General features: G+C 34.0%; 3 protein-coding genes across 4 annotated transcripts; 1 reads left to right on the forward strand and 2 right to left on the reverse strand.

Moving 5' to 3' along the window:
• The first annotated feature begins 3,708 nt into the window (after window positions 1-3,708).
• Window positions 3,709-6,898, forward strand: LOC21401190 (nicotinamide/nicotinic acid mononucleotide adenylyltransferase). Its single transcript, XM_010090140.2, has 10 exons — window positions 3,709-3,821; window positions 3,951-4,014; window positions 4,241-4,314; window positions 4,879-4,964; window positions 5,138-5,221; window positions 5,491-5,575; window positions 5,770-5,849; window positions 6,015-6,116; window positions 6,485-6,543; window positions 6,641-6,898. The coding sequence occupies exons 2-10, from the start codon at window positions 3,956-3,958 to the stop codon at window positions 6,741-6,743; spliced, it is 732 nt and encodes a 243-aa protein (XP_010088442.1). The 5' UTR covers window positions 3,709-3,821; window positions 3,951-3,955; the 3' UTR covers window positions 6,744-6,898.
• Window positions 6,899-7,571: 673 nt separating this feature from the next.
• LOC21401191 (nuclear transcription factor Y subunit B-3) lies at window positions 7,572-11,025 on the reverse strand. Its single transcript, XM_010090141.1, has 2 exons — window positions 10,971-11,025; window positions 7,572-8,302 (listed from the first exon to the last, which is right to left on the reverse strand). Exons 1-2 carry the CDS (start codon window positions 11,023-11,025, stop codon window positions 7,572-7,574), a joined length of 786 nt encoding a protein of 261 aa, XP_010088443.1.
• A 5,367-nt stretch (window positions 11,026-16,392) lies between these two features.
• LOC21401192 (NAD-dependent protein deacetylase SRT1) lies at window positions 16,393-23,310 on the reverse strand. Of its 2 annotated transcripts, none has more exons than XM_024171604.1 (14): window positions 23,109-23,310; window positions 22,329-22,358; window positions 22,124-22,216; window positions 21,705-21,824; window positions 21,165-21,265; window positions 20,810-20,918; window positions 20,603-20,682; window positions 20,414-20,492; window positions 20,052-20,105; window positions 19,599-19,659; window positions 18,939-19,021; window positions 18,098-18,165; window positions 17,775-17,877; window positions 16,393-16,927 (listed from the first exon to the last, which is right to left on the reverse strand). In XM_024171604.1, exons 1-14 carry the CDS (start codon window positions 23,205-23,207, stop codon window positions 16,622-16,624), a joined length of 1,386 nt encoding a protein of 461 aa, XP_024027372.1. In that variant the 5' UTR covers window positions 23,208-23,310; the 3' UTR covers window positions 16,393-16,621. The 2 variants fall into 2 exon arrangements, with proteins under 2 accessions (XP_024027372.1, XP_010088444.1); XM_010090142.2 differs by having other exon boundaries at window positions 19,599-19,695.
• Window positions 23,311-26,472: the final 3,162 nt, after the last annotated feature.

The raw sequence follows: 26,472 nt of genomic DNA on the forward strand, positions 1-26,472 counted from the left end.
AGGGTTGGGTTTGGGTTTGAACGTTGGAGATGTGAGATGGTTTAGCGCGGAATGAGAATTTTGAATTTGGAAATTTTTTTGGAGGAAAAACGACAACGTATCCAAAACGCCTTAACGCGAGACGTTTTCCAAATTTCAGGGAGGAAAAAAAAAACGGTATCGTTTCGTTCTCTCAAAGAAACGACACGACGTTCATCTTCGAGGACCAAAAGAAAAAAAATTAAAAAATGATCCGCGGTCTATTTCTTCACGTGACATTTTTTTGTTTTTCAATATCAATAATAAGCGTAAACGATATGTGTTTGGGACGGATTGTGGGTCGGATCATAACAACCCGCAACTCAACCCACACAATACATCCCCAGGCTTACTTTTGGCCCATTAATATTATACTTTTGGCCCAAGTTCTAATCCTAGGCTGGCATTAGGGCAACCACTCAACTGTGAACCGTATTCCCTCATTTCACACCTCTCGGCCGCCTCTCCTCTCGGGCCCTCACAATACTCTCCTCAGTGCTCAGTCCTCTCGCCCGCCGTCTTGCCGACTTTCTCCGGTGCTCTCTCACCTCTCGGTCTCTCCTCACTGCTCTGTGATCTCTCCCCACTAGGTCTCTCTCTCCTCACTGCTCTCTGCACATATTTGTCGTTTTACGATACTTTTGTTATCTTTTGGTATTTATTTGTCTAGCTTGACGTTTCCTCTGTGTACATTCATTCTATAAATTTTTACTCATTTATATCGTTTTTCCAGCAACAAGTAGTACTTGATGTCGTGCTCAAGGCTTTTGAATGATTGGTCTTTTCATCCATTGACGAAAATGACGATGTTGAGGGAAATATAGATGGATCCAGATTTTTAAAATTAGACGATATTGACTGTATCATATCAAGTTATTTGTTTCGTTTAATTTAACAAGTTTTATTATTATCTGAAAGAGAGATTAGTTTCATTACCAATCTGCCGAACATGAGTCATGCCTTAAGTTCTCCCACGCACACAATATAGAAGTGTATCATCGTCGCCCAAAAACTCCAGTTAGTCAATCAGCCGAGAAAAAAGAAAGAAAGAAAATTAATGAAATAAATACTAGTTAAAGAATTTGAAGAGATGTTGCATGGTTAAAAATGATGGATAGGAATTAGAGTTCACTAGACGATTGGCCATTATAAAAATATAAAGGCAAATGGCATTTTTTCCTTTCTCTTGATGCTATTTTGATAAAGGCAAATGGCCTTTTTTCCTTTCTCTTGATGCTATTTTGAAAATGTACCAAATTATGCATTAGGTTAGTGCTTTGCCTGAGATAGAAACATCTATAATTAAGTTGGAAAAATAAATGGCATAAACTAAGAACTAATTAGAAATTGTACACAAAATAACAAGTCACATCAGAGATGAAATATGAAAACATTGGTATTAACGAAATCAAGAGTTTCAATATACAGAAATACATTAACATCAATGTTGGTAAAAACTAAAACACATGTAGATCATATTAGTGACATTTCGACTCGACATCAATATAATTTTCTCCATGTTATCGAGAAAGTTGTCAATAAAATTTCCCATATGTAATCTGTTACACCATGGTCGAGAGATCGGCCACCCTCTTGAATGACAGACGCCGAGGAATGCTCGCAGAGGATCGGTCGCTGGTGTCGAGGGAACGCCACTATCTGCGCCGGGAGACCATGCGCGGGAAGGGGCGCCGGGCGCAGTGACTCGGCGTCCGGAGGCCACGGCGCCGGGGTATCGCTGTTGTTTCTCTCTACCAACTGTCTTGTCAACTCGAAGAGGGGAGTGCTGATTCGACTGCTACTGCAAAAGTCAGAAGGTCAGGCGGCAGATAGGAAGAATCAGCAAAACTCACCTACTCTCACGCTTACCGAGGACAGAGGATGGCTTCCTCCTTGGGAACGGAGAATACACATTCATATGTAAAGGCCTATAAATAGGGCCAATGAAATCCAGAAAGGGGTTAGACACCATTTCATTACTAAAAGAAAGAGCTTGTAACCGGTTGAAATATTAGTGCATACACAAGTGGATTAGGCAAAGAATTATTGCCGAACCACTATAAAATTGTTGTCTCCTTTACATTATTTTTCAATCTTAATCCTTAACCGAATCTTGAGTGTGATCTCGCGAGTATTTTTGGGAGATATTCACGAGTTGTCAGAAAAACACCGTCAACATAATCCTTTTTTAACTGATTTCTCAAGTAATAAACAATTCCAAAAAATGTAAAAAACCAGTATAAAAGGACTAAAAATCACTATAATGGCTTGAACCATTTCCGACTTTGGCATAAAAATTATGCAAACAATAATGAAAAAGAAGTCCAGAAAATTTTGACATTTAAACTTCATTATAATATAATAAAACAAACTTTCATTATTAATCACCACAGTAAAAGAAACTCACCAAAAGGCGTAAATACAGAATTTCCCTTTCTTTTGAGGAATATTTCTGATGAACTTAAATTGAAAGTACACAAATTAACATAAACAAGAAAAGAAATTTCTTAGGCCTTTGCCACCAAAATTTTTTAAGTACCCTTTAATCACGGCTATAAACTACCCCTAGTCACCGATCAATTATTATTCAGTCTGATCACAACTTTGTTTGGTCATTTAAGGTACGTTTAGTTTATGGATTCAAAACTATAATTCAGAATTATTTTCATTTTTCGTGTATTTTTTATGAGAAAAAATATTATAACGAGTTACGAATTACGATTCGAATCATAACACGAATTTCCCTTCCAAACGTCTCTAAACTGAGCAAAAAGGTCATAACCACCCAAAACATTATGTGAAGAGGATCCGCCTCCAAGTCCAACTCCACCAGACCCGTCTGGAAAATACCCGTTGGTGGGGAGTGTGCCTAGGCCGGGGTAAGGGCCCAAGTTGATGCCCGGCCCATAAGACCCAACACCACCGATATTAAGGTGATGTTTAGTAGAGGGATTCGTTTTCTAATTTGAATATATTTCGTGATTCGTTACAGTATTTTATCTTAAAAAAATACACGTAAATTAAAAATAATTATAATCCATGAACTAAACGGACTCTAAGATGATGAGCAACATTAGCAATACCACCCCCATACTCCATCATCATGCCATACTGCTACTACTACTACCACCACCGCCTCCACCACCACCACCACCACTACCGCTGCCCCCGCGCCTCAGAAAGGGCTCGTGGCGGCCTGGATTGGTGTGCTCAGTCTCGGATTCACGGTAGCCGTTTAGGAAGACGGTGAGGGGCTCAACATAGTCGTCGAAACCGAGCTTGGCCATGGCCCACAGGAGGTCAACAGCCATGGAGGAGTGGCAATTCCGTCAATGAGGAGTTTGGAGGCGAGGTGGTGATCGAAGAGACGAGACTGTTGCTTGACGTGTTCGAGGATCCGGGACTTCTTCTCGAAGATCTAAACCATCAGCTTCTCAATCGTCGTCATCAACGTATTCAAAACGCCTTAACGCGAGACGTTTTCCAAATTTCAGGGAGGAAAAAAACGGTATCGTTTCGTTGCCTCACAGAAACGACACGACGTTCATCTTCGAGGACCAAAAGAAAAAAAATTAAAAAATGATCCGCGGTCTATTTCTTCACGTGTCCTTTTTGTTTTTCAATGTCAATAATAAGCGTAAACGACGTGTCGTAACGATATGCTATCGGTTTGGCGGGTATTTTAGGGCATCCCTCAAAAACGTTTTTCCTCCATTTTCTTTTCAGTTTTCTTCTGCAACTTCCCCTAATCTTCTGCAAAATTGAGTTTCTTCTGATATCCCAGAGATCTTGTTGAATTCTGGGTGAGCAAAAGACTACAAAGGAAAACTCTTTAGAGAAGGCCCAGAACCAAAAAAAAAAAAAAAATCTATCTTTTTATTAATTTTATTTTTGTCCTGCTCTAGTTATTTAATTTGGTTTTTTTTTTTCAGGTGTCATGGATATTCCTTTACCGATTAATAAATTAGCTCTGGGTTTGGTTGATCATAATTCCAAGTAAGTGCGAATTCAATTTAAACTTTTTTTTTTTATTTAGCTTTGTTTTCCATTGATTACATAAAGTTTTAGGCTTTTCTGAAATAATTTCAGATTGAATTTTGACATCAAGGAATTCATATATCTCTAAGTCCGGTTTCTACTTTGGTTGTTTTGCAATATTAAGTTTCAATTTTTTTTTTCGATTTTTTCATGTTAACAAAATTATTTATTTATTTATTTATAGGGACAAGATATATGTAGTTCTAGTGGCTACGGGAAGTTTCAATCCTCCTACTTTTATGCATTTACGCCTCTTTGGTGAGTTTCTTTTACTGTGGTGATTAATAATGAAAGTCAGAGAGACTTTTGTTTTATTATATTATAATGAAATTTAAATGTCAAAATTTTCTGGACTTCTTTTTCGTTATTGTTTGCATAATTTTATGCCAAAGTAGGAAATGGTTCAAGCCATTATAGTGATTTTTAGTCATTTTATACAGGTTTTTTACATTTTTTGGAATTGTTTATTACTTGAGAAATCAATTAAAAAAGGATTACATATGGGAAAGTTTATTGATACTCTTCCCGATAACATGGAGAAAATTATATTGCTGTCGAATCGAAATGTCACTAATATGATCTATATGTGTTTTAGTTTTTACCAACATTGATGTTAATGTATTTCTGTATATTGAAACTCTTGATTTCGTTAATATCAAGGTTTTCATATTTCATCTCTGATATGACTTGCTATTTTGTGTACAATTTTCAATTAGTTCTTAGTTTATGCCATTTATTTTTCCAACTTAATTATAGATGTTTCTATCTCGGGCAAGGCACTAACCTAATGCATAATTTGGTACATTTTTCTACTGTGCACAGAGCTGGCAAGAGATGCGCTAAATTCGGAAGGCCTCTATGTTATTGGAGGTTATATGTCGCCGGTTAATGACGCATACAAGAAGAGGGTATGTCTCTTTTAATAGCAGATAAACAAAGATTCAAAATCTGTACATGGGCAATTCATATGAGTCAATTTGATGTTATTATGCGGTTTTAGGTACCTTGTTGTAGCACTTGCATGCTTTGTTAATTTTGTAGCTGTATTTAGATGGCCTAACAAACTAGTTATTTGGTATAGGGCCTTATATCGGCAGAACACCGAATACGATTGTGTCAGCTTGCCTGCGAAAATTCCGATTTGATCATGGTTGATCCATGGGAGGTAATCTACTGCTCTTTCTTCCTTTCGCCCTAACACCGGAGTTACAGTGGCAGGGGAAAACAAAGAAAACCTAAAAACAAAACCATGTAAAAGCTTGAGTTTGCAAATTATCCTCAGTAACTTTACTGTGTATCATGTGCCCGTTTACTTGCTTCAAAACTACTTACTTGGTGTCTCATATGATGGGCTGTAATTATTGTGATACAGAGTTCTTATTGGTGGTGAGAAAATGAGTTGAATTATGTATGAAATTTGTATTCATATTACAGGCACGACAAAGTTCCTATCAACGCACTTTAAACGTTTTGTCTAGAATCAAAAATTTCCTATGTGAGGGCAACCTGGTACCCAGAGGTAAGAATATCGTCATTTCATCTTTTCTTTTCATTTTTCTTGGTCTAGCTTTAAAAGCCATTTCCAATGACAAGTTGCACGCATTATCATTTTCTTTTATGATCTCTTTTGTTAATCAATTGACCATTTCAGTTCTAATTTGATTTGTGATTTATTTGCAACTTTAAGCTTCATTTTTCTTGTTCCTTTGTTAGAATCCCTTAGGGTCATGGTGGTTTGCGGTTCCGATCTCCTCCAATCTTTTTCCATTCCTGGATTTTGGATTCCTGAGCAGGTATTTATATAGAATGCTATATATATCTGTTGATATTCTTTGGATTATTCAGAATATATTGAGCCATTATCTGTTCAAGTGGTTTCATGTTGTACTCGTTCCTCTAGAATCTAATGATTTCGATCCTAGGCTTTTGCTAAATCCCTCTCTCTTTTTTTCTGCCAGGTCAGGACCATATGCAGCGAGTATGGTGTGGTTTGCATTCAAAGAGAAGGACAAGATATCGAGAAAATTATCTCGGATAATCCGATCTTGAATGAGAACCAGGTAATCGGACGTTTTGATTTGCCAACATATATCATTTTCTTTTAACTAGAAGAATTTCACTTTTCTGATTAAAAACCACCAGATTGTCTTAACCTTCTTATGTGTGAAAAAGGTCAAGTTTCGGAGCAAACCGAATTGTTCTGACCAAACTGAAGTCTTAATTATCGATTATTTGTACGTTCTTGGTCTATTTTGAATTGAAATTCTGCATTAGTTCAACAAATGGAAATTTGGTATCAAATTAGACCCAATATAAGTTTTCAAGTGTTGAATATTTTTCAAATGTTTGATTCAATAATCTTGACTCATTTCAAATGTTTGATTCAATAATCTTGACTCAAATTTAAAGTAATGCCTTTTCTTGACAGGGTAACATAAGAATTGTGGATGAACTCGTACCAAACCAAATAAGCTCAACAAGAGTGAGGTAAGTAAACCAACGTGTTTATTATGGACTTAAATGAAATAGTTTTTGAGTTAAACAAGCCTTTCTGCCCCAACACCTTTAAATTTTTTTCTTGCAGGGATTGCATTTCAAGAGGGTTGTCAATAAAATATCTGACTGCGGATGAAGTGATTGATTATATTAAAGAAAATCATTTGTACTTGAACTCAAACGACAAGTGATGCTCACCTCTACTCTTAGGCAATGGATTTTTTTTTTTTTTTTAAGGCTTTAACAAGAAAAATAAAATTATTCCAAAGAGAATTATTGTATCCATTATCCCTGTTTTTTTTCTTTATTATTATTATCATGTAATAAAAATGGAAGATTTATTTCAAAGAGCATTTCCCGTCTTTCTTTTCATGATGAATGGAACTGCAATTTATTAGAATTATTCAAATAGAGGGCATCTAAACAAAATATCCAAGAGCTTATATAACTCAAACACTATTTCAGTTTAGTTAATAATCATTGTAAATCTTAAGACGTTTATTTCACCGATTTGAGTTTAGAATTCGAGTTTTGTTACAGTAAAAAATTCTCAGAAATAGTCACATTTAATTTTTTTATTACAGTAAAAAGTTCTCACATAAAATCACATCTCAACTCAAATTACAAATTCGAATCAGCAAAGTGAACGGACCTTAAAATTATGTAAATTAGACCAATTAAGAGGATATGTTTAAAACAAATTTAAAACCACTAAACAAAAAATAAATAAATAAATACCCAACAATAAAAGGGTAATAACTTCGCTTGATTCAAACGAGCAACATATAGAACAATTGTGAACATTGATGGGCCACAATATGAAAAAATACGGAATTTCCCTTTCTTTTGAGGAATATTTCTGATGAACTTAAATAGGAAGTACCCAAATTAACATAACAAGAAAAGAAATTTCTTAGGCCTTTGCCACCAAAATTTCCAAATACCCTTTAATCACGGCTATAAACTACCCCCCTAGTCACCAATCAATTATTATTCAGTCTGGTCACAACTTTATTTGGTCATTTAAACTGAGCAAAAGGGTCATAACCACCCAAAACATTCTGTGAAGAGGATCCGCCTCCAAGTCCAACTCCACCAGACCCGTCTCGAAAATACCCGTTCGTCGGGTCGAGTGTGCCTGGGCCCGGGTAAGGGCCCAAGTTGAAGCCCGGCCCATAAGGCCCAACACCACCGATATTAAGATGATGAGCAGCATTAGCAATACCACCCCCATACTCCATCATGCCAATACTACTACTACTACCACCACCGCCTCCTCCACCACCACCACCTCCACCGCTACCGCTGCTACCGCGCCTCAGAAAGGGCTCGTGGCGGCCTGGATTGGTGCGCTCAGTCTCGGATTCACGGTAGCGGTTTAGGAAGACGGTGAGGGGCTCAACATAGTCGTCGAAACCGAGCTTGGCCATGGCCCACAGGACGTCCTCGGCCGTGACCGTCTTGCGCTGCTCGCGCTGGCAGCGGTCGTTGGCCTCCCCGGTGATGAAGCTGATGTACTCGGACACACACTCCTGGATGGTCTCCTTGGCATCGTCGGATATCTTTGCATGGGAGGGAAGGATACGCCGCATTATGCGTATCACATTGGCTATTGGCATGTACTGGTCTTGCTCTCGGATCACACACGGGGTTTGGGGCCGCTCTCCGCCGCCACCACCACCGCCCCGCCCACCCCCTGTGTTGATGTTGCTATTGGAGTTGGTATCATTGGCCATTGCTATGTTCAAGGCTGCACAACCACCACGATATGGATTAATAATAAGCATTAAATAGTGTATACATATATATATATATATATGTATATCATCCTCGTTAATATTTGGCTATATAAAACACTTCCCACATACATGTATCTATATGTGGTTGAACAAATAATGCATGGTAGTTATTATAGAGCTAACCTCTCCCTAAATGTACTTTATCTGGAAAATTTAGTCTCAACTCTATTCATGAAGTGTTGAGTTTAATTAATGCATGTTTAGAAAAGGGGTTTAAATCTCAATTCAAGTGGTTCTGTTACAGTATTTTTATGATAAAAATTTGAATTTTAATTTAAACAAAGAACTAAACGGGTATTAAGCGTCCCACCTTTTAAGAGAAAAAAATTACTAATATTTGATAATTATGAAAAATAATCTAACAATGATTCCATACATATCTAGAGTTCAACGACAACATCAACTATAGCATTAGACATTCATACACACATATATTATAGTATTTATGTAATATGTGTCGGTAGGAGAAAAAATATATTGGCAGGAAAAAAGATTTTAGAGAAAAATAACATGTGAAACTGGTCCAACACACTTTTAGGAGCTCAACACATTTTAGAAGCTTAACATAACCCAAAAGATTAATCTATTAAGTCTTGGGTCCTTCCATGTATATAAATCATTTCACATCTTTATTCACTTTCTATTTCTCATGTGGAATTGCAATCGGATGTGATCGCTTGATCCGAACGAACCATCGGCTTTAATACTACTTGTTAAGGAGAAATCACATGTACAGCTGACTCAACACACTTTAAGAGTCCAACTTAACTCATAAAATTAACTTATTAAGTCTTATAATTCACATTTTCATCCATTTTCTATATGGGACAACACATATATACTTTTCTTAACACATGAAAATATCATTAATCTATGAAAGTGAGACATTTTAAAAGTTAAGAGAGATTAAAATGTAATTGAAGGTAAATTTGGGATATAAGATCTATGAAAGTCATGCAATTACAGGAGGGACTTAAAAACCAAATCCAAATTTAGCAGAAGTTGGTCAAAAGCTTTTTTGGAAAAAGAAACACCTTTTTAACTGCATTTTTTGTCGGCTAGCGTAGGTCCACTTTTTGCCAAGCAAGCACAAGCAACAAAGGGCCAAATTTGGACTGAAATTTATTTAGGTCCCACCTAAACCATAATGTCAAATGAGAAAATTTGAAAAATAAAATAAAATATGGTCCCACATGACCCACCAAATATGGGTCCCACCTAAAACGATACTGTTTCGATTTCTTCTGTGCCCCTCTTAGTAATTACAAAAGTCAAAGCCTTTTCAGCTTCTCCAGGTTGTTTCCCTGTCGTGGGTTTGAAACCTTTTTTTTTTTTTTTGAAAGAAAATAAACCTTTACGTTTCTCTAGATATACTAAACATGACAAACTCTTCATGTGCATATATCTATATATGTATATATATGTATGTGTGTATATATATATATGTATATATGGATGTAAATATAAGGAAATACTGGTTTGCATGGGAGTCAGAAGTTGGGATCAGCTTTTGGAAGCTAGACCCACCAACCAAATCGCCTGTTTGTTTCCCGGGAAAAGTATCTATACAAAAAACTTGAATGCCTATATCTCAACTAGATAGATAATATTTATGCCTAGCTCTACCCAAAAAATAAAAAAAATAAAAAATAATAATAATAATAATAGTAATGGAAAAGTAGAGACGTGACCAACGAGAGTTTTCCGGAAAAAAGGAAAAAAGAAAAGTAAATAACATAAATGTTCCTACGTGGAGTCCTTGCATGCATGCCAAATCAGCAAGAAAAAAATAAAGAAAATTCAACACTTAAAAATAAGAAAAAAAATAGCGAGCTGCTCTCTCTCTCGCACACACATCTGTGTATATATATATATATATAGATATATGTATGTTATAAAATCTTAGCCAAAAAAAAAAGGTTCACAACATAACTGATACTCATATCAAACATATTTAGACAGGAGAGAAAGTTTGAACCTAGAGTATAAGCGTTACAACTCTTAGATATATACAAGGAGAAAAGGGTGTATAGATATAAAGGTACTTGTACAATACACACACACACACACACACACACACATATATATATATATATGTGTGTGTGTGTGTGTGTGTGTTGTTTTTCTTTATATTTGTTTCTATCGGCTGAAAATTCTGCCTCAAAGCAATATTGGAGGGAAACAAAAGTTCATTGCTTAATGCCTCAAAGGAGGTACAAATCAAAATCCGAGTTAAAATGAAATCTAACAAGTTAAATTATATGTGTTATATGTATATAAAAGAATATCTATATATATATAGATATATTGTGCAAAGTTATGCAGGAGAGCACTAATGCACTTGGATAGTGCAAATAGAAAACCTGCGAAAATAGACAAAATCATCTACGAAAATAACCCATGCATGCAAAAAATTCAAGCACAAGAAGAGCTAAATAAAAGACAATAAATTATGAACACATGAGAAACGCATTATTCCTTTTGGTGAAATATATATCAGAAATTAACCCATTAACAAAACAATAAAGAAAAAAAAAAACTTATGAAAAAGAAAAAAATGGGTGATAAAAATCAATAATAAATGGAAATGGGAAAAACCCATTTTGTTAAACACTTTACCAGAGCTTGACTTTGCATGCTTGCGATAGCCATGGAAACCACTCATACGTTCCATTGTTTCTCTCTCTATCTCTCTCTCTCTCTCTAAAAAAAAAGGAAAAGGATTGTTTTTTTTTTTTTTTTTTTCTGAATTTAACTTGTTACTGAGACTGTCTCTTGAATGGGCACCTAGAGCAGTTGAGGCAAATTTATAGAGGGCCCAAAGGTAGGGTCCAAGTGGCAAAACCGGCGTTCTCAACGAGGAAACCCAGAAATGCCGGTAATAACACTCTCTCTGATTGGCCAAAACCGGCTTGTCTTTACCGGGAGTAAGAGGTGGACGGTCAACATACAGGTGTTGGCCCTTCAACCCACTTGGTTTTTGTTAATTACTTTTGTAATTGGTCACTAAGCCTCATCACCAATACACCTTCCTCTTATTGGCATCCAACTTGGGAAAGTTTTTTTTTTTTTTTTTTTTCCCGAATTTGACCTATCGTCTTGTAACACGTAATAGAAAGAGAGACGAGCACGGTTAAGTATAGACATTGGTTTTCTGAATTTAGAATCATAATTTAAAATTATTTTTAGTTTACGTGTGTTTTTTATGAAAAAAAATACTGTAATAAATCACGATTTGAATTAACCACCAACCAAACGCACCCTAAATATAGACGTTGGCCTCATGGATTAAGACCATCTCCAATATAATAATACTATTTAACAACCGTAAAAAATGTCAAATGATATGTTTAATATACTATGTTGGAGAATTGTAATAAATAGCAGTTTGAGGTACTAAATAGCGTGGTAGTTTTAGTTGTTTAGTAAATAGTAGATAAATAAAAATCTATAAATAACATATTTTAAAATTTTAATATATGGTGTACAAATTCTACTTTTAGAAGAGTTTCATTGATGATGAGAGAGAGGATGAGAGTTTGTGATGGTTATCAGAGAGAGAATGAGAGAAAGAGGAGAGAGAGAGTAAATGTGGTAACTCTTGCATTTACTTGGTAAATTCTTCATTTATCATAGTCAATTTTTATAAAATAATAATTTTACCATGTAAATCGATAATTTACCATAAAACAACTGATTAATTACAACATCAGAATCTCTGTTTGACTTGTAAATCCATCATTTACCATGTAAATCCTATATTTACTAAATTGAATAGAATTTTGTATGTTGGTAAATGAAGTATTTACAAGGTAAATAATGGATTTACCTTGTAAATTATTAATTTACTAGAAAATAATTTATTGTTTACAACACTAAAACATCTATTTAATTAGTAAATCCATCATTTTCTATGTAAAATCCTCCATTTACCAAATCGGACATATGTTGCTTTTGGTATTACTTTTCGCTCTCAAAATCAGCTTCTGCTTATAGCAAAAGCAGATTTTAGTGTTTGGTAAATCTCCTCAAAAGTGTTTTTTGAAGAATTTTTGAAGAATCTACAGCCAAAATCAAAAGCAGTCCAAAGGGAACTTTAGCTTTTAGAGTGTGCGGGAATTAACATAGTACAATCAATGAAACTTTCATAATACCCCTAATGAAATTTAAAATTTACAATCTTCTCAATCTAAAATTCAGACTCGTAATATAATATAATATAATAATACAATAATATAATAAATATAATATAATGTAATAGTAATATTATAACAAATAATATCATAATTATTTTAATAACTCTAATATTATTATTTTATCATATAATATGATATTATAATAATATTATAATTTTTTTAATAATATGATATTATAATATAATTATTATATGATATTATTATTATTATTTTATAATAATATTATATATTATATTGTATTAATATAATTATATTTATTATATTAATAATAATATAATAATTAATATAATAAAATATTAATATAATCTTATAATTCTAATATTATTATCTATTATAGAGTATTACAGACGTTATGGTTATATAATATATTTATTTCATATAATATAATATATTATAATTTAGTTGTAATTTTTAATTATATTATAACTGAAATATTATTATTTTTTATGTAATATTATAATATGTTTTATAATATTGTAATTATATTAATATTATATTACAGTATAATATAATTATATAATATGTTATATAATAATAGTTTTTTATTATATTAAATATAATAAATATATATTATATTTTAATTATATATATATATATTATAGTATAATATAATATTGTCGTAATTTTTAACTATCTACAGCAATTCAACCTCATAATTTACCAAATGTTATTACACTGATTTTAAAACCAACACAACTACTATAATTATAGTTTATCAAACACTTAGTTGTCTTTTTTGTAACAGCTGTTTTTTCTTTCAGCACAGCTAAAAGTAATTTTTTCAAAATCGACAACAATACCAAACTAAGCTATAATCTGATTCTTTGTAACTTTTGCAATTACTAACATCCCTAATTCAAACCCCAAAATCAACACGCACGCAGAACCACGTCGCGATGTCTCTGGTCAGCTTCTCCAGCGATGATGGTGGCACACCAGATATGTTGCTCTGCTCGTGTCATCATCATTGGCGAGATCGAATCGTCATCGCCTTGAAGTCCATGAGGGAGGGAGGTCGGGGATAGATGATGAGAGAGAAAGAGAGCGAGGAGAGAGAATGAGAGGGTGAGCGAGAAAGAGAGGTTGGGTGAGAAAGAGAGGGTGAGCGAGAGAAAGGGAGGGCGTGCGAGGGAGATCAAAGAGAGGGGAGGAAGGAGAAAAATGGGAGAATCAGATAGTTTTATGACATATACTAAATTTAAAACTAATATCTGCTATAAATTTTAATTACTCTGTCCATTTCTGCTATTTTCCTCATTCACCCTATATGTTATTGTATATTATTATTTCAAATGCTATGTTTACTTTTTTACTATAATTATTAAGATGTGAAACTTGTAAAAGAAAGTTTTTAATTTTAAAATAATTTAAAAACAATAATATTGTATTGATCAATAAAAAGAGTTAGTACATTAATTAATAGTAATTAAATATTAAAATTTAATATATTTAAAGAGTAGTTTTTCTACTTAAATGTTAGAATGGACACTGACACTATATAGTGTAACCTCGATAAAGTAATACTCGATAAATTAATAATCTCGATAAAATAATATTGTTAGGGGTCCAACTTGGTCCCAATGATATTAATTTATCTCAATTAAATAATATCTCGATTAATCAATAAATTTATGGTTCTAAGAGGATTAATTTATAGAGATTTATATGCTCTAAACTTTTAAGTTTGGGACTAGAATGGCATTCTATTGACAAAATGATAGGTCTCATATTTATTGGTATATTTTTTAAGATCCAATAGATTGTTTATGAAGGAATTTACAGTTTCTACTTCTTTAAGTACCCGACTTATTAAAAATACATCTTTTAAAAAACTTTACCCTTGGACTAGTTATAGTCTAAAATAAAAGGTAGAAATATATTGGCTAATGTTAAGCAATAAAAATAAAAGAGGGTTCTATTTTAAGGGGTATTTTTAAAAATTGCTCTTGTTTATGACACGTTGTAGAAAAGCCGAACTATGAACTTCAAAGCTCCAAAGTTTAATATAGTGACTAAGGCCTCGTTCGTTTCGCTGATTCGAGTTTAGAATTCGAGTTTTGCTACAGTAAAAAGCTCTCACAAATAGTCACATCTAACTTTTTTGCTACAGTAAAAAGCTCTCACATACAATCACATCTCAACTCTTATCAGCGAAACGAATGAGGCCTAAATAGATCAAGAGTGTGTTTTGTTGGAGGGAGAGATGGGGTGACGGATAAGGATGGATGGAGAGAGTGGAGAGAGACATCAATCCCTTGTTTAGCCGAAGGGAAGAGAGGAAGGAGACAAAAGATGAAGAGATGACCTCTCCCTCCAGGCCTAAATTAATAATCCTTCCAAAAATAAGTGAGAATTGCAGATTTTATCTTCTAAGAGTAATCTTTTTGAAAAAATTCTACCATTGACTATAGTCTAAAAGGTATAAATATATAGGCTAATGTTTGAGAGATAAAAATAAAAAAAGACTTTATTTTAAGGGGTATGTTTAAAAATTACCCTTATTTAAAAGGATCCATTAAATTCATCAATATTAAATACAAAAACGGCTATTATATTTTTTCACTAAGAAAATAAATTGTTTCTCATCTAAGCTAATGGACAAGTAAACGCTAGAAGAAAAACAAAAAATCAATGATCGTCATTCTTGTTTTTTTTTTTTTTTTTTTTTTTTTTTTTTCCTTTTTTTTTTTTTTTTTCTAATTAGCGTTTTTATTAAATTCTTTTACGGTTAGGTCTGGTAAACACGCTGTAAGATTATTCATGCATATAGAGATAACATGGGTTAAAATTAGTTATATGAAGAGATACTTTTCTCTTGGATGCGTTACTTGCTCAATATAATTGACATTCTACCTACAGTAACCGTTTGACACCGATACCAATGGCAACATCCTTGGCATCCTTTGAGGGAGAAAAACTAAATTATGGAGATTATGACCCGTTTGGTTTACGCGTTTAAGTCAGTAATTCTAATTTTGAATTTAAATTTTATGAGAGAACCTAATGGTGGAAACTTATTTCATTTAAATTTTGTTGTGAGATGAAAATACTGCAGCAAAATTAGAATCATAGGTTCAAACACGTGAAACAAACAAGTCATAAATTGGGGGCTAAATGAATGATTTCATGTTTTACAGAAATCAAAAGATATTGGAACTAACTCAACCTAACAAAACCGGCTTGTTAGGGGAGGATTGCCCTCACCTTATTAAGTGGATCATGCCAATATCTCCAACTAATGTGGGATTTTAATACGCCCCCTCACACACAGCGTTGACCATGTCAAACCGCTGCGAATAAGTTGATATTGGGAGACCCAACATTGTAAAATTGGGTCTTCTCTGATACTATTTTACAAAAATCAAAAGATATTGGGCCTAACTCAACCTAACAAAACCAGCTTGTTAGGGAAGGATTGCCCTCATCTTATTAAGTGGATTATGTCAATATCTCCGGCCAATGTGAGATTCTAATAATGATATGATGCAACACCAAGAAGCTTCACAATACAAATTACAACATTATGTTAGAGGAATCAACACCACCTCTCTATTCCAGCATAGCTGCGAGAGACTGAGTGTAGTATCTAGCAAAATTCACTCAGTCCCTGTGTATTATAATTTCCGTTAGTTTGTAATGAGAAGTAAAATATATGTACAGAAAAACCCGAGTCACAGTTTCTAATTAGTTCACGCGTTTAAGCCAATAATTTTAATTTTAAATTTAAATTTTTTGAGAGAACCCATTAATGAAAACTTATTTCATTTAAATTTTTTTATGAAAGAAAAAGACTACAACAAAATTAGAATAATGGATTCAAACACGTGAAACAAACAAGTCCTAAATTGGGGGCTAAATGAATGATATCATCCAACACCAAGAAGCTTCACAATACATATTACAATGTTAGAGGAATCAACACCACCTCTCTATTCCATAATAGCTGCGAGAGACTGAGTGTATTATCTAGCAAAATTCACTCAGTCCCTATGTATTATAATTTCCGTTAGTTTGTAATGAGAAGTAAAATATATGTACAGAGAAACCCGAATCACAGCTACATGGTCTACTATTCTAATTTGTTAAGAATTTAGATTTGCGCTTATGCCCTCTCGGTCGCTTCCTCGACGTCCCGATGCCATTTTCAATTCTCCTTTTGATGCTACCATTGCTCGGAGAATTGGCTTCCGACACTTTCGAGGCTTTGTTGTACCTAACAATGTTGGTTACAGTGGCATAAACAGTGACCTCACTAGCCGGGGATAAAATAGCCTTTCTCTCAATGACTGCATTCTGCCCACAGCACGAGTCTTTAATTGCTGTCTCTCTCAGCTTTTGAAATATGCTATCCTTTTCAAGGTCAAAACAGTCTGTTGGAACCTGCACAATTACATACAAAAGTTGAGCAATATCTTATGATGTAGAAAACCGAGCATTTGTCAGTATGGTTTAGAGCATCTCCAATGCAATGCTAAATTTTTATGTCAATGCATTTGATGTTCGGGTAAGAAAACTGTTCTACAATGCAATGCTAAATTTTTATGTCAATGCATTTGATGTTCGGGTAAGAAAACCGTTCTCCAATGCAAGGCTAAAGCACATGCTAAACTTTGGCATTTGGTTGCTTATAGGTTGATATGTTAAGACACTAATAATTACAATATTATCATTTTTCAACTATTTAAGAATTAAGAAATTTTCTTTTACAAGTTTCAACTGTCGGTAGATATAGCATTTAAAACAACATTTTGCAATGAAGCACAAAATAACACACCATATTAAATGCGCCACTTCATACTTTTCTGTGACAAATATACCGATGGCATTAGCACGAAGCTTAACTTTAAGCTTAACTTTTACGAAGTAGAAGCAATACCTGATATTAAAGTTAAAAGTTTAACTTCTCAGAATGACAAACACACCCGTTGTACCAATTTATATGCGAAAGTACCTTTGATGACTCCAAAACCAATCACAAACCAGCCTCATATTACCATGTACAAAATCATGGAGAACAAAAGGATATCTACATCTTTATGAATACTTCTGATCGTCTATCTTGTGCCAGAAGTTTGCATTTTTTTAGTATTGAACAAAAAGACATCACAAAGTGTCTATACATGCACATAAATTTAGAAGGGGATATAAAAATAGAGCGAAAGATAAAAGAGACTGCAAAGGAAAAAAAAAAAAAAAAAACAAAGAAATGGTATCTGCAACATCTCACCTTGAAATCAACAGGAATGTTTATTTCGATACTTGGACAACCGCAACCTTCACTGAAATTCAGTTTCAAGACCAATTCAAATGACTTGGTTTCCACCGTCCGTCTGATAGAAGTCGAAAACAAAAAATGAGAGAGGATAACAGTGTGTGTGTTATATCTTGCCTAGAAAAATTGTTCAGAAATGGGATTCTCCAAATGTTTAAAATCCAAAATGTAAGAGCTAGAAATCAAGTGTCACGTTATGCTCATACACGATAAAAGGACTTTGCTCTACAGAAAATATAGAACCTTCTCTGTTTGAATCAAAGATATACAATTATTACCTTTTAAGCTGAAATGGTTCTTTTTCTAAAAGAGCTGCTTTGTAGTCTTCCGCGTCTAAGAAGGAAACCTAGGAGTACAATCAGAAAAGAGTTAGCCCCCAAATGAAGAAAGAATCCAGAAACAAAAAGATTTCATAATGGACTATCATAAACTGGATATGGATCGAATCAAGAAAATTCGTAGGAGAGAAAATTATGGATTGGGATCAGAATGAATTTATAATGAATCCAGCTTCTTCTTGGACATTTCTTGTTCATTCACAACAAAATATTTTCTTGTGGTATGGGGAAAAAAATCATTTAATCATTAGTAAAGCGGTTTGGTTTGTCCCCCAAACCAAATTCGTGGGGATAAGGAATTTATTAAAAACAAATAATATTACTAATTGGAATCACTCTATATCCCCTGGCAGGATAGATTTTGATGTACAAAAACAGTTCCTCTTGCCTACAGCAAATATTCAAAACCAGAACTTGAAAGCGGTTCATTTCATATTAGACGCAAAAGTCATAAGTGCAATATTCAACCCCTTTGAAATTCACAGATTTACTCAGTTTCTTACGGAGCATCAAGAGTGGTGAGAGGAAATTACTAATTTTACCTATTAGCAAACCTCCGCAAAGGATGTATACTAGAATACAGAATAATGGGCTTTTGAAGACCTTTGAATTTCTAAAACCAAGTAGGACATGAACATTGAAGCTCTAAGGGAATTAGCAGAATGGGAGAATACAGAATAATGGGCTTTTGAAGACCTTTGAATTTCTAAAACCAAGTAGGACATGAACATTGAAGCTCTAGGGGAATTAGCAGAATGGGTTTACTTAAAAGCAAACTCACCTCGACGGATTTGATGAATGGCAATGGAGCTTTGGGTCCATGTGCACTTGCTACCCGGAGATTCCAGTTCACATACTTCTGATCTGCAATGGAAGGGAAAGCACCACATTAAAAATAGATAGAAAACAGATAAATAAAAGTAAAACAAATTAACCAAATGTAATACAGTTTGATAAACCAATCTAGCAATTTCTATAAAAAAAAATCCTATTTAGATTTACTCATTATGCATGCAATTGTGGTTATAGACATAAATGTCTTTCTAAAATGTACAACTCAAGTAATGCATGTTGACAATAAGCTGATGCAAGTTGATTTATGGACTCGGTCTACAGAAGAATTCTTGGTTCAATATCTTCGCATTAGGTTCTTATATCAACCGATGCAAAGAGAACAATGTTGAAAATGCATCTTTGCTAGTTTGGAACAAAGATATCTTTTGAAAAAATACAAGAAAGGAGGAAGAAACTTGAATATGTTCTCTGCCTAATTTCGTTGTGAAATCTAGGACATACTTTACATGCATGGTGCAGCTAAGGAGATAATGCAGAGTCAGTAAGCACTTATTCTTTCCACTCGAAGTATTTGTCAAACTCGTCAGATATGCATGTTTCCGTGAAATTGTAATAAGTAACAACTATACATACAGAGCTGAATTACCTATACTCAAGGCTTGAGTTAAAATGATTTGAAAAAGATCGATCCTCACAAATGGAGAAATCTGCAGATTAAGCAAGTTTATGGCACCCGTTATAACCTGTTGATCAAATTGAAGTCAATAGAAAGCAAGTCAAATAAGAATGCAATAAAGAAAATAAACAGTTGACATGTAAGAATAAAGGCTATATTTTGTTCCCGTTACTAAACATGATATAACGTAGGAAACTGACTTATGCTTCTATTGATAAGAAAAATAAACTGTTGACACGTACTAATTTGTGATAAACAGGATTAAATTAGGATACTAATTTATGTTTCAAGTCCTCCGTCAACATTGAAGACAACCAGAAATTGCCCATAAAATATCATTTTATTTCTAACTTCATTATTACCCAAAAGAAAAAAATGGAGAGATGCTGAAATTTCTAGCAACCAAAGCAAAATATCAAATACCTTATCAACAAGTCCATGAATCACTAAGCTTGCTTTCTTGTCTTTTGGAGTTTTCTGCAAAGTGGAACAAGCACGTAAAACAACAGTGTCAGTGACAATCCAAAACCCATTGATTTTGGCACAAAATTTCACTAATCATTCCCTATGTGCATATGCTGGTTCATCTCTTTTACACGAGTTCTACACAAACCCTGATCTGAATTTTGAAACGTAATATTTGGAAGTGTCAGAATTTGTGTGCGGAAAATTTTGGGAGTGTTGAAATATTACATAGATTCAAATGAAAAAAGGTGAAGAATCTACACAAATATCTGTGAAAATAAACGTTTCTTGTACTAAATTAACTAGGGACAAAAGTTCACCTGAAGATTAACAATAACAATCTTTCCCCCACCGCGAAGTGATCTAAGAGGTAGGTTGCATGCTGGAGTTATCTGCAGACTGCCAAATATTATCGATCCATAGACCGAGTTCTAATTAATAATTTCGTCCCATATGAGATATGAATCAGAAAGACTTCATCCTAACAAAGTGCGAAATTCAATTGTTACCTGGTCCCCAGACACAAAACAATATCAGCCATCTTGCAGTGCTTCTCAGCAAGATTCATCTCCTTTTCGGGCAATGCGTCCTAAGAAAAGGAATAGTGGATTTTGATATGTTTTTCATAAATTTTCCAGTTTGTTCCAACCTAAAAGGTTAGGAGTGCTAAATCAAATAAATAGTAGAAAGCATTCTACAGGTAAAGAAAGAAGTACCTCCCAATCAAGTACTGTATCCTTAAGTTTAGCCCCACAATTTTTAACAGAACACCGTCTGGAAGTCTCCTTCAAGCCAATAGTTTCCACCTCAAAATCCCGCAGATACCTTCATAGGTTTATTATTTACATCATGAGCTGAAGTTTCGATTATGAACGTGAAAATTCAAGATATAATAATAAGTGCATAAGCAAGTGCAAACTGCAAAGTGACGATACTTTACAGCTTATTGACTAAAAGACAACATATGAGTATAATGATTCCCCCAGCAAATAAATTCAAAGAGACATAAATAAAAAGCTCAGCCCGTTACAATAGTGCATTAGCCTTATACAAAGAAAAAACGAGCCTTACTCGACTCCACATGAAGGGCAGGTTTCCATGAAAGAGTTACCGTGTAACTCAGCAAGTTTCTCCCTCGGTATTCCAGATCGAAGATGGAGGCCATCAACATTCTAGCATTGATCAAGAACATGGAATAAAAAATATAGTACAGCAAAAATACCAATTTGGGGGAAACCCAGCATGAGTACTATAAAGTGAAAGAATCTTATACTACATGAAATTGTTTTGCATACGATGGTAACAACACTAGTACAGAGGACTAATCTGAAGAACGTAGTGAAAAAAAAAATTGTCAAAAAACATTTCAATTGCCTCACAAACAACTACAGACCTCCTCACAGTCTCTTCAATCTACACAATTCGTGGGCAATGACAGAAAAATGAAAAGAAATGCATTTTCAAGCATACTAGCATAAAACTTGGGAAGCAGGTTTCGGGAAGAGTAAGAAACAACTACTAAAGCACAACAATTTTTCATGCTAAAGGGTGAGAAAGCAAAGCAAAAGCGAGGAGAAAGGCCAACACATGATCAAAAAAATACAACCTTACCTGGCTAATAAGAAACTTCAAAATGCCCGCTCGTTCCAATTCAACTAAAGCCATGTGAGTCAAGCTCGGCACAGCGCGATGAAATGGCAATGATGCTTCAGGCAAGGCTTTGCCTTCACGCTGTAGTAGTAAATGAACATCAGAACATAAGTTCATAAGGGCAAAAAGGAGGCCTATTTTTTTTCCTTTTCATTACAGTTACAATAAACGTGAATACATTAATATATTGACACTATACTCTAAAGAAATTATACTCCTAACTCTTGACTGTACCCAATTGTAAGAAACACTTGCTCCTCAAAAAGACCGATTGAACAACCACCCCCAACCTCGCCAAAACCACCGCCAAAAATATACGAACCAAAACCCACTAAATTCACTTATTGCTCATTAACTTTACAAGACAGAATGTGACTCACCTGAAGTGTCCAAATGCCTTTTGGACCTCGAAAATCAGGTATACCACAAGAAGTTGAAATTCCTGCACCTGTAAACACCACTAGATGCTTACTCTGCATACAAAACGAAAATAAAGTTAAAGGCAGCTAATTATTTGGAACCAAAAAAGGCAAAAAAAGAAAAAAAAAAAAAAGGATGTATATCTTAAAGATGTGTCAGTCAAACCTTGTGAATCAGTGATGCAAGGCGTTCAACCTGATATCGAAAAGGAAATATTTTGCGTTAAGGTCAACAAAATAAACGCTCGAATAGAACAACCCATAATCTCACACACAAAGATCAACAAATTGCCAATTAAGTGGAAACTAGAATCTCTAAAAACTGAACAAAGTCCCAAGGCATAGTGTTTAATCAATTAACCTGGCTACTACATGATTCTTTATCCATACTCTAACCTAATTGAAATCTTGCAACTTTTAGGATAATTCAAGAGTAGAGCTACTTTATCTTTGACATCTAGCAAGCAACAATGCAAGTATGCAACCATGAAAAGAATCAATAAATAAAAACACGGGCACTTCCATTGATGAGAAAAGGAACTTCATTTCCCAAAACTTGAAACAGAAGTGCAAAATTTATACACATTCCTTCAATTAAAATTCATGTCCAATGTAAAAAGTGATTAAAAATGCCAAAACCCTGAAATGGGTTCACAATGTTAATCGCAAAAAAGTAACTAAAATATGCTGAAATCCAATTACAAGCACATTAACGCCAAAACCCATGAATCAGATCTCAATAAGGATAAAATTACAACACAAGAAACAATATAACCCAAGCAAAGTAGTAACAAATACACCAAATTAAGCGTAACATTTAAGGTTATTACAGTTTTAGACGATCATCAAATGCAAATAACAGTACTAGAGCAAAACAACCCAGGAAATAGAATAAAATGTCAGAAGAGAATTAAAAGAAAAAATTTGAAAAGGAAAAGAAACAAACCTTTTCTTGCAAAATATGCGGTGGGTCGAAAAATTCAGCCATTCCCACTTTGCCCACATCTTCTATGAACGAAAGCTTCTCCGCGTAGCCCAAAGACATGGCCGATTTTCTTAACCACTCTCTCTCTCTCTCTCTCTCTCTCTCAAAAGTTTATCGAAGAGAAGCCCGAGAAGAATAAGATTAGAAGGAGAAAAGGGAGAAGCCCAAGAAGAATAAGATTAGAAGAAGAAGAAAAGGAAGTCACTTTTTTGTTTAATATTTTTCCTTTCCTTTCCTCTTGTAGTTTTACTTCTCTTCCTCTGAACCTCACAGAGAGAGATTTATGGTACTACTTGCCTCTTTTAAGGAGACCCCCAAAAGCCCAAATTAAAATGCAATAAAAAAAATAAACATAAAAGATTCAATTTCACCATATTATGAAATTACTATAATGCCCTTCTCTCTTTTTCGGTTAAACTTGTCTATCTTCATCAATGCTGAGTGGCCACTGTTGCCATTTGTGCGTGTTTCTCTAAACAGAAAGGCCAAAGAAAATAGCTCATCAACCAATTTCCTTGTGGGGGTGAAATTGTCTAAAAATGGGATATTTTGATGAACAATATTTATTAGCTGGCACTTGCATGGTTTTAAATGAATGACATGCACACAAACAACTTGTAAAGCAATCATTTTTATTTCACTGGCCTCTAGGGAGGAAAAAGAAAGATTCAAATTGTTTAATTATTTGCTTTGTGACCATGAGGTGATGATGCATGCATGGTTATATTTGTAGGCCTGCATGGTAAGCACAATGGACAAAATGAGCATTTATGGATAAGTGCTGAGCACAAATCCAAAACACAAATGTTGGGGACTGGACGAGGACCAACTATCAGTTTAGATCGGACTAAACATACCGGTTTAAAAACTCGTCTCTTATATTATGTTTGATCGGACTAAACATACCGGTTTAAAAACTCGTCTCTTATATTATGTTTGATCGGACTAAACATACCGGTTTAAAAACTCGTCTCTTATATTATGTTTGATCGGACTAAACATACCGGTTTAAAAACTCGTCTCTTATATTATGTTTGGTATGAATGATGGAAATAAAAATGAAGGATAAATAAAATACCAAAGTGAAAAAAATAAAATAATAGAAAGAAAGTTTTTTTTTCATATTATTTGATCGAAGAGAAAGAAAAGTGAAAAAAAAAATGTTTAAATCTAGTCTATTTTACAATAAAATCTTTATATAAATAAAAATATAGTGAATGATTTCATGTTAAAATTACTATTTTACATCTCACTTGCTTGTCTCTTTTCTTTTCAAAGTTGTAAGGATTGAAAAATTGTGGGTCTCATAGATGATAGAAAGTAAAATGATAGAAAGAAAGTTTTCTTTCATGTTGTTTGGTAGACGAGAAAGAAAAATGAAAAAAACAAAAAAAAAGAGGTTAAAATCTAGTCTATATTACAATAAAATCTTTATATAAATAAAAATATAGTGAATGATTTCAAGTTAAAATTGTTATTTTACATCTCACTTACTTGTCTCTTTTCTTTTCAAAGTTGTAAGGATTGAAAAATGGTGGGTCTCATAGATTTATAACTCACTTTCTTCCTCATTTATTCTCTACCAAACAACTCAAAATTCTCTTTACCTCTTCAAAATTCTTCCTCTAATTTCTTTCCACTATACCAAACAAAGGCTTAAGTTTAGCATTCGGTATGGCCCGACTCGTATAAAGACCTGGATTTGGCGTTTATTTTCAAAAAAGTTTTTTTATAGAGAAAATTTCTGAGCTTACTCATAGAGTGCGTGGGTCTAGATTTTTACACATTACGCTTAATTAATACCCTTTTGAATAATATATTTATTTGACTAAAAGGGTATTAATCAATAGTAAAAGAGTAAAAATATGGAGCCATGCACTCTAAAATGTATTTGTCTCTTTTTCTCTTTTAAATAATATAGTTATTTGACTAAAAAAGAATAAAAATCTAAATTCGTACACTTTTATAAGGTATTTTTTTTTCTTTAGAAAAAATTGTTAAATTTATTCTTAAAATACACATATCTAAATTATTATTTTTTACTCTTAATATAATACCTTTTTGACTAAAATAACTATTCGACTAAAAAGAATATGAGTGAAGAGTAAAAGTTAAATTACAGATGTCTCATTTTTCCTTTCCCCTATCTTATATGAAATGTGGGCCGGACTGCGCCTACTCTTACATTATTCATGCCAGCCCAATGTACTCTCGTTTTTGTTTCCTTTTGGCCCATATGGGGACGGACCGGCAAGTCCATTTTTCTTTTGACAACTCCGCCAGCATCAAAAGAAACAGGGGCTGGAGGCCAAGGGTGGTGGAGCCTCCTAGCTCTGCTCATTTCTAATGTTGATGTATAGCGTTAAAATGTTAAATGAGAGAACAAGGGAAATACCCCTCAAATAGGTACCCCAATCTATTTCTAACCCCACAAATATTAGCTCATTAATTTTTACCCTTTTTACAATTAAAATAATAAAAATAGTTAAATTAAACATTTTTTAAAATTTTAATGTTATCCTTAATAGTCTATTGGTAAATTATAAGATAAGCCAGCAATCTCCCATCTCCGGCCGGCCGTTGACAGGTCTCCGACTAGCCGGTCATAATCTGACAGATTACACTGGCAACCAACAGGTCTTTGACCATAACCTGATAGGTTATTATCCATAACCTAACAGATTACACGGCCACTGGTGCGTCTCCGACCGACCACCTGCCATATCCTGACAGGTTATGATTCATAACTTGACAGATTACACCGGCCACCGGTGGGTTTCCAGCAATAACCTGACAAGTTATGATCCATAACCTTACAGATTACACCGGCCACCGGCGGGTCTCCGGTCATAACCTGACCAGTTATGATCCATAACTTGACAGATTACACCGGCCACTAGCGGGTCTCCAGCCGGCTGCTGGTTATAACCTGACAAAACACACCGGCCATCGGGGGGTCTTCTAACCTGATAGGTTATGATCTATAACCTAACATATTACACCGGGTACTGATCTTCAGTCATTGAGATCAGTCCTAGTATGATCCATCAGGTTATGATCCATAATTTGTGGGTATTTTAATCTTTTTAATTTGTGATAAAAATATCTCATATAAAATGAAAATGGTAGAGTTTTTTAAAAGAATAGAATTAGGAGGCTTGATAATTATAGGGTAAAACATGCACTTCTCTCATGTTAAATTTAGCATGCGAGTCATTTATGTTCTGTTGCATGTGAGTCATTTATGTTCTGTTCCTATGCCATACATGCTAAACAAAATCTTTTTTCAATTTTTCCCTCCAATTTAAAGCACCAATGTGTAGAG

The sequence above is a fragment of the Morus notabilis genome, unplaced genomic scaffold (assembly GCF_000414095.1).
Source record: "Morus notabilis unplaced genomic scaffold, ASM41409v2 Scaffold1185, whole genome shotgun sequence".
Taxonomy (NCBI): Eukaryota; Viridiplantae; Streptophyta; class Magnoliopsida; order Rosales; family Moraceae; genus Morus; species Morus notabilis.

Excerpts from the sequence above, each read along its gene's own strand:
- LOC21401191 (XM_010090141.1), bottom strand. The coding sequence starts at position 11,025 with ATGGAACGTATGAGTGGTTTCCATGGCTATCGCAAGCATGCAAAGTCA. Across the intron at positions 8,303-10,970 it reads GCATGCAAAGTCAAGCTCTG|CCTTGAACATAGCAATGGCC; the intron begins GTAAAGTGTTTA and ends GTGGTTGTGCAG.
- LOC21401190 (XM_010090140.2), top strand. The coding sequence starts at position 3,956 with ATGGATATTCCTTTACCGATTAATAAATTAGCTCTGGGTTTGGTTGAT. Across the intron at positions 4,965-5,137 it reads ATGACGCATACAAGAAGAGG|GGCCTTATATCGGCAGAACA; the intron begins GTATGTCTCTTT and ends TATTTGGTATAG. Across the intron at positions 6,544-6,640 it reads ATAAGCTCAACAAGAGTGAG|GGATTGCATTTCAAGAGGGT; the intron begins GTAAGTAAACCA and ends TTTTTCTTGCAG.
- LOC21401192 (XM_010090142.2), bottom strand. The coding sequence starts at position 23,207 with ATGTCTTTGGGCTACGCGGAGAAGCTTTCGTTCATAGAAGATGTGGGC. Across the intron at positions 22,217-22,328 it reads TTGCATCACTGATTCACAAG|AGTAAGCATCTAGTGGTGTT; the intron begins GTTTGACTGACA and ends TTTTGTATGCAG. Across the intron at positions 20,493-20,602 it reads GTTTTGTGTCTGGGGACCAG|TCTGCAGATAACTCCAGCAT; the intron begins GTAACAATTGAA and ends AATATTTGGCAG.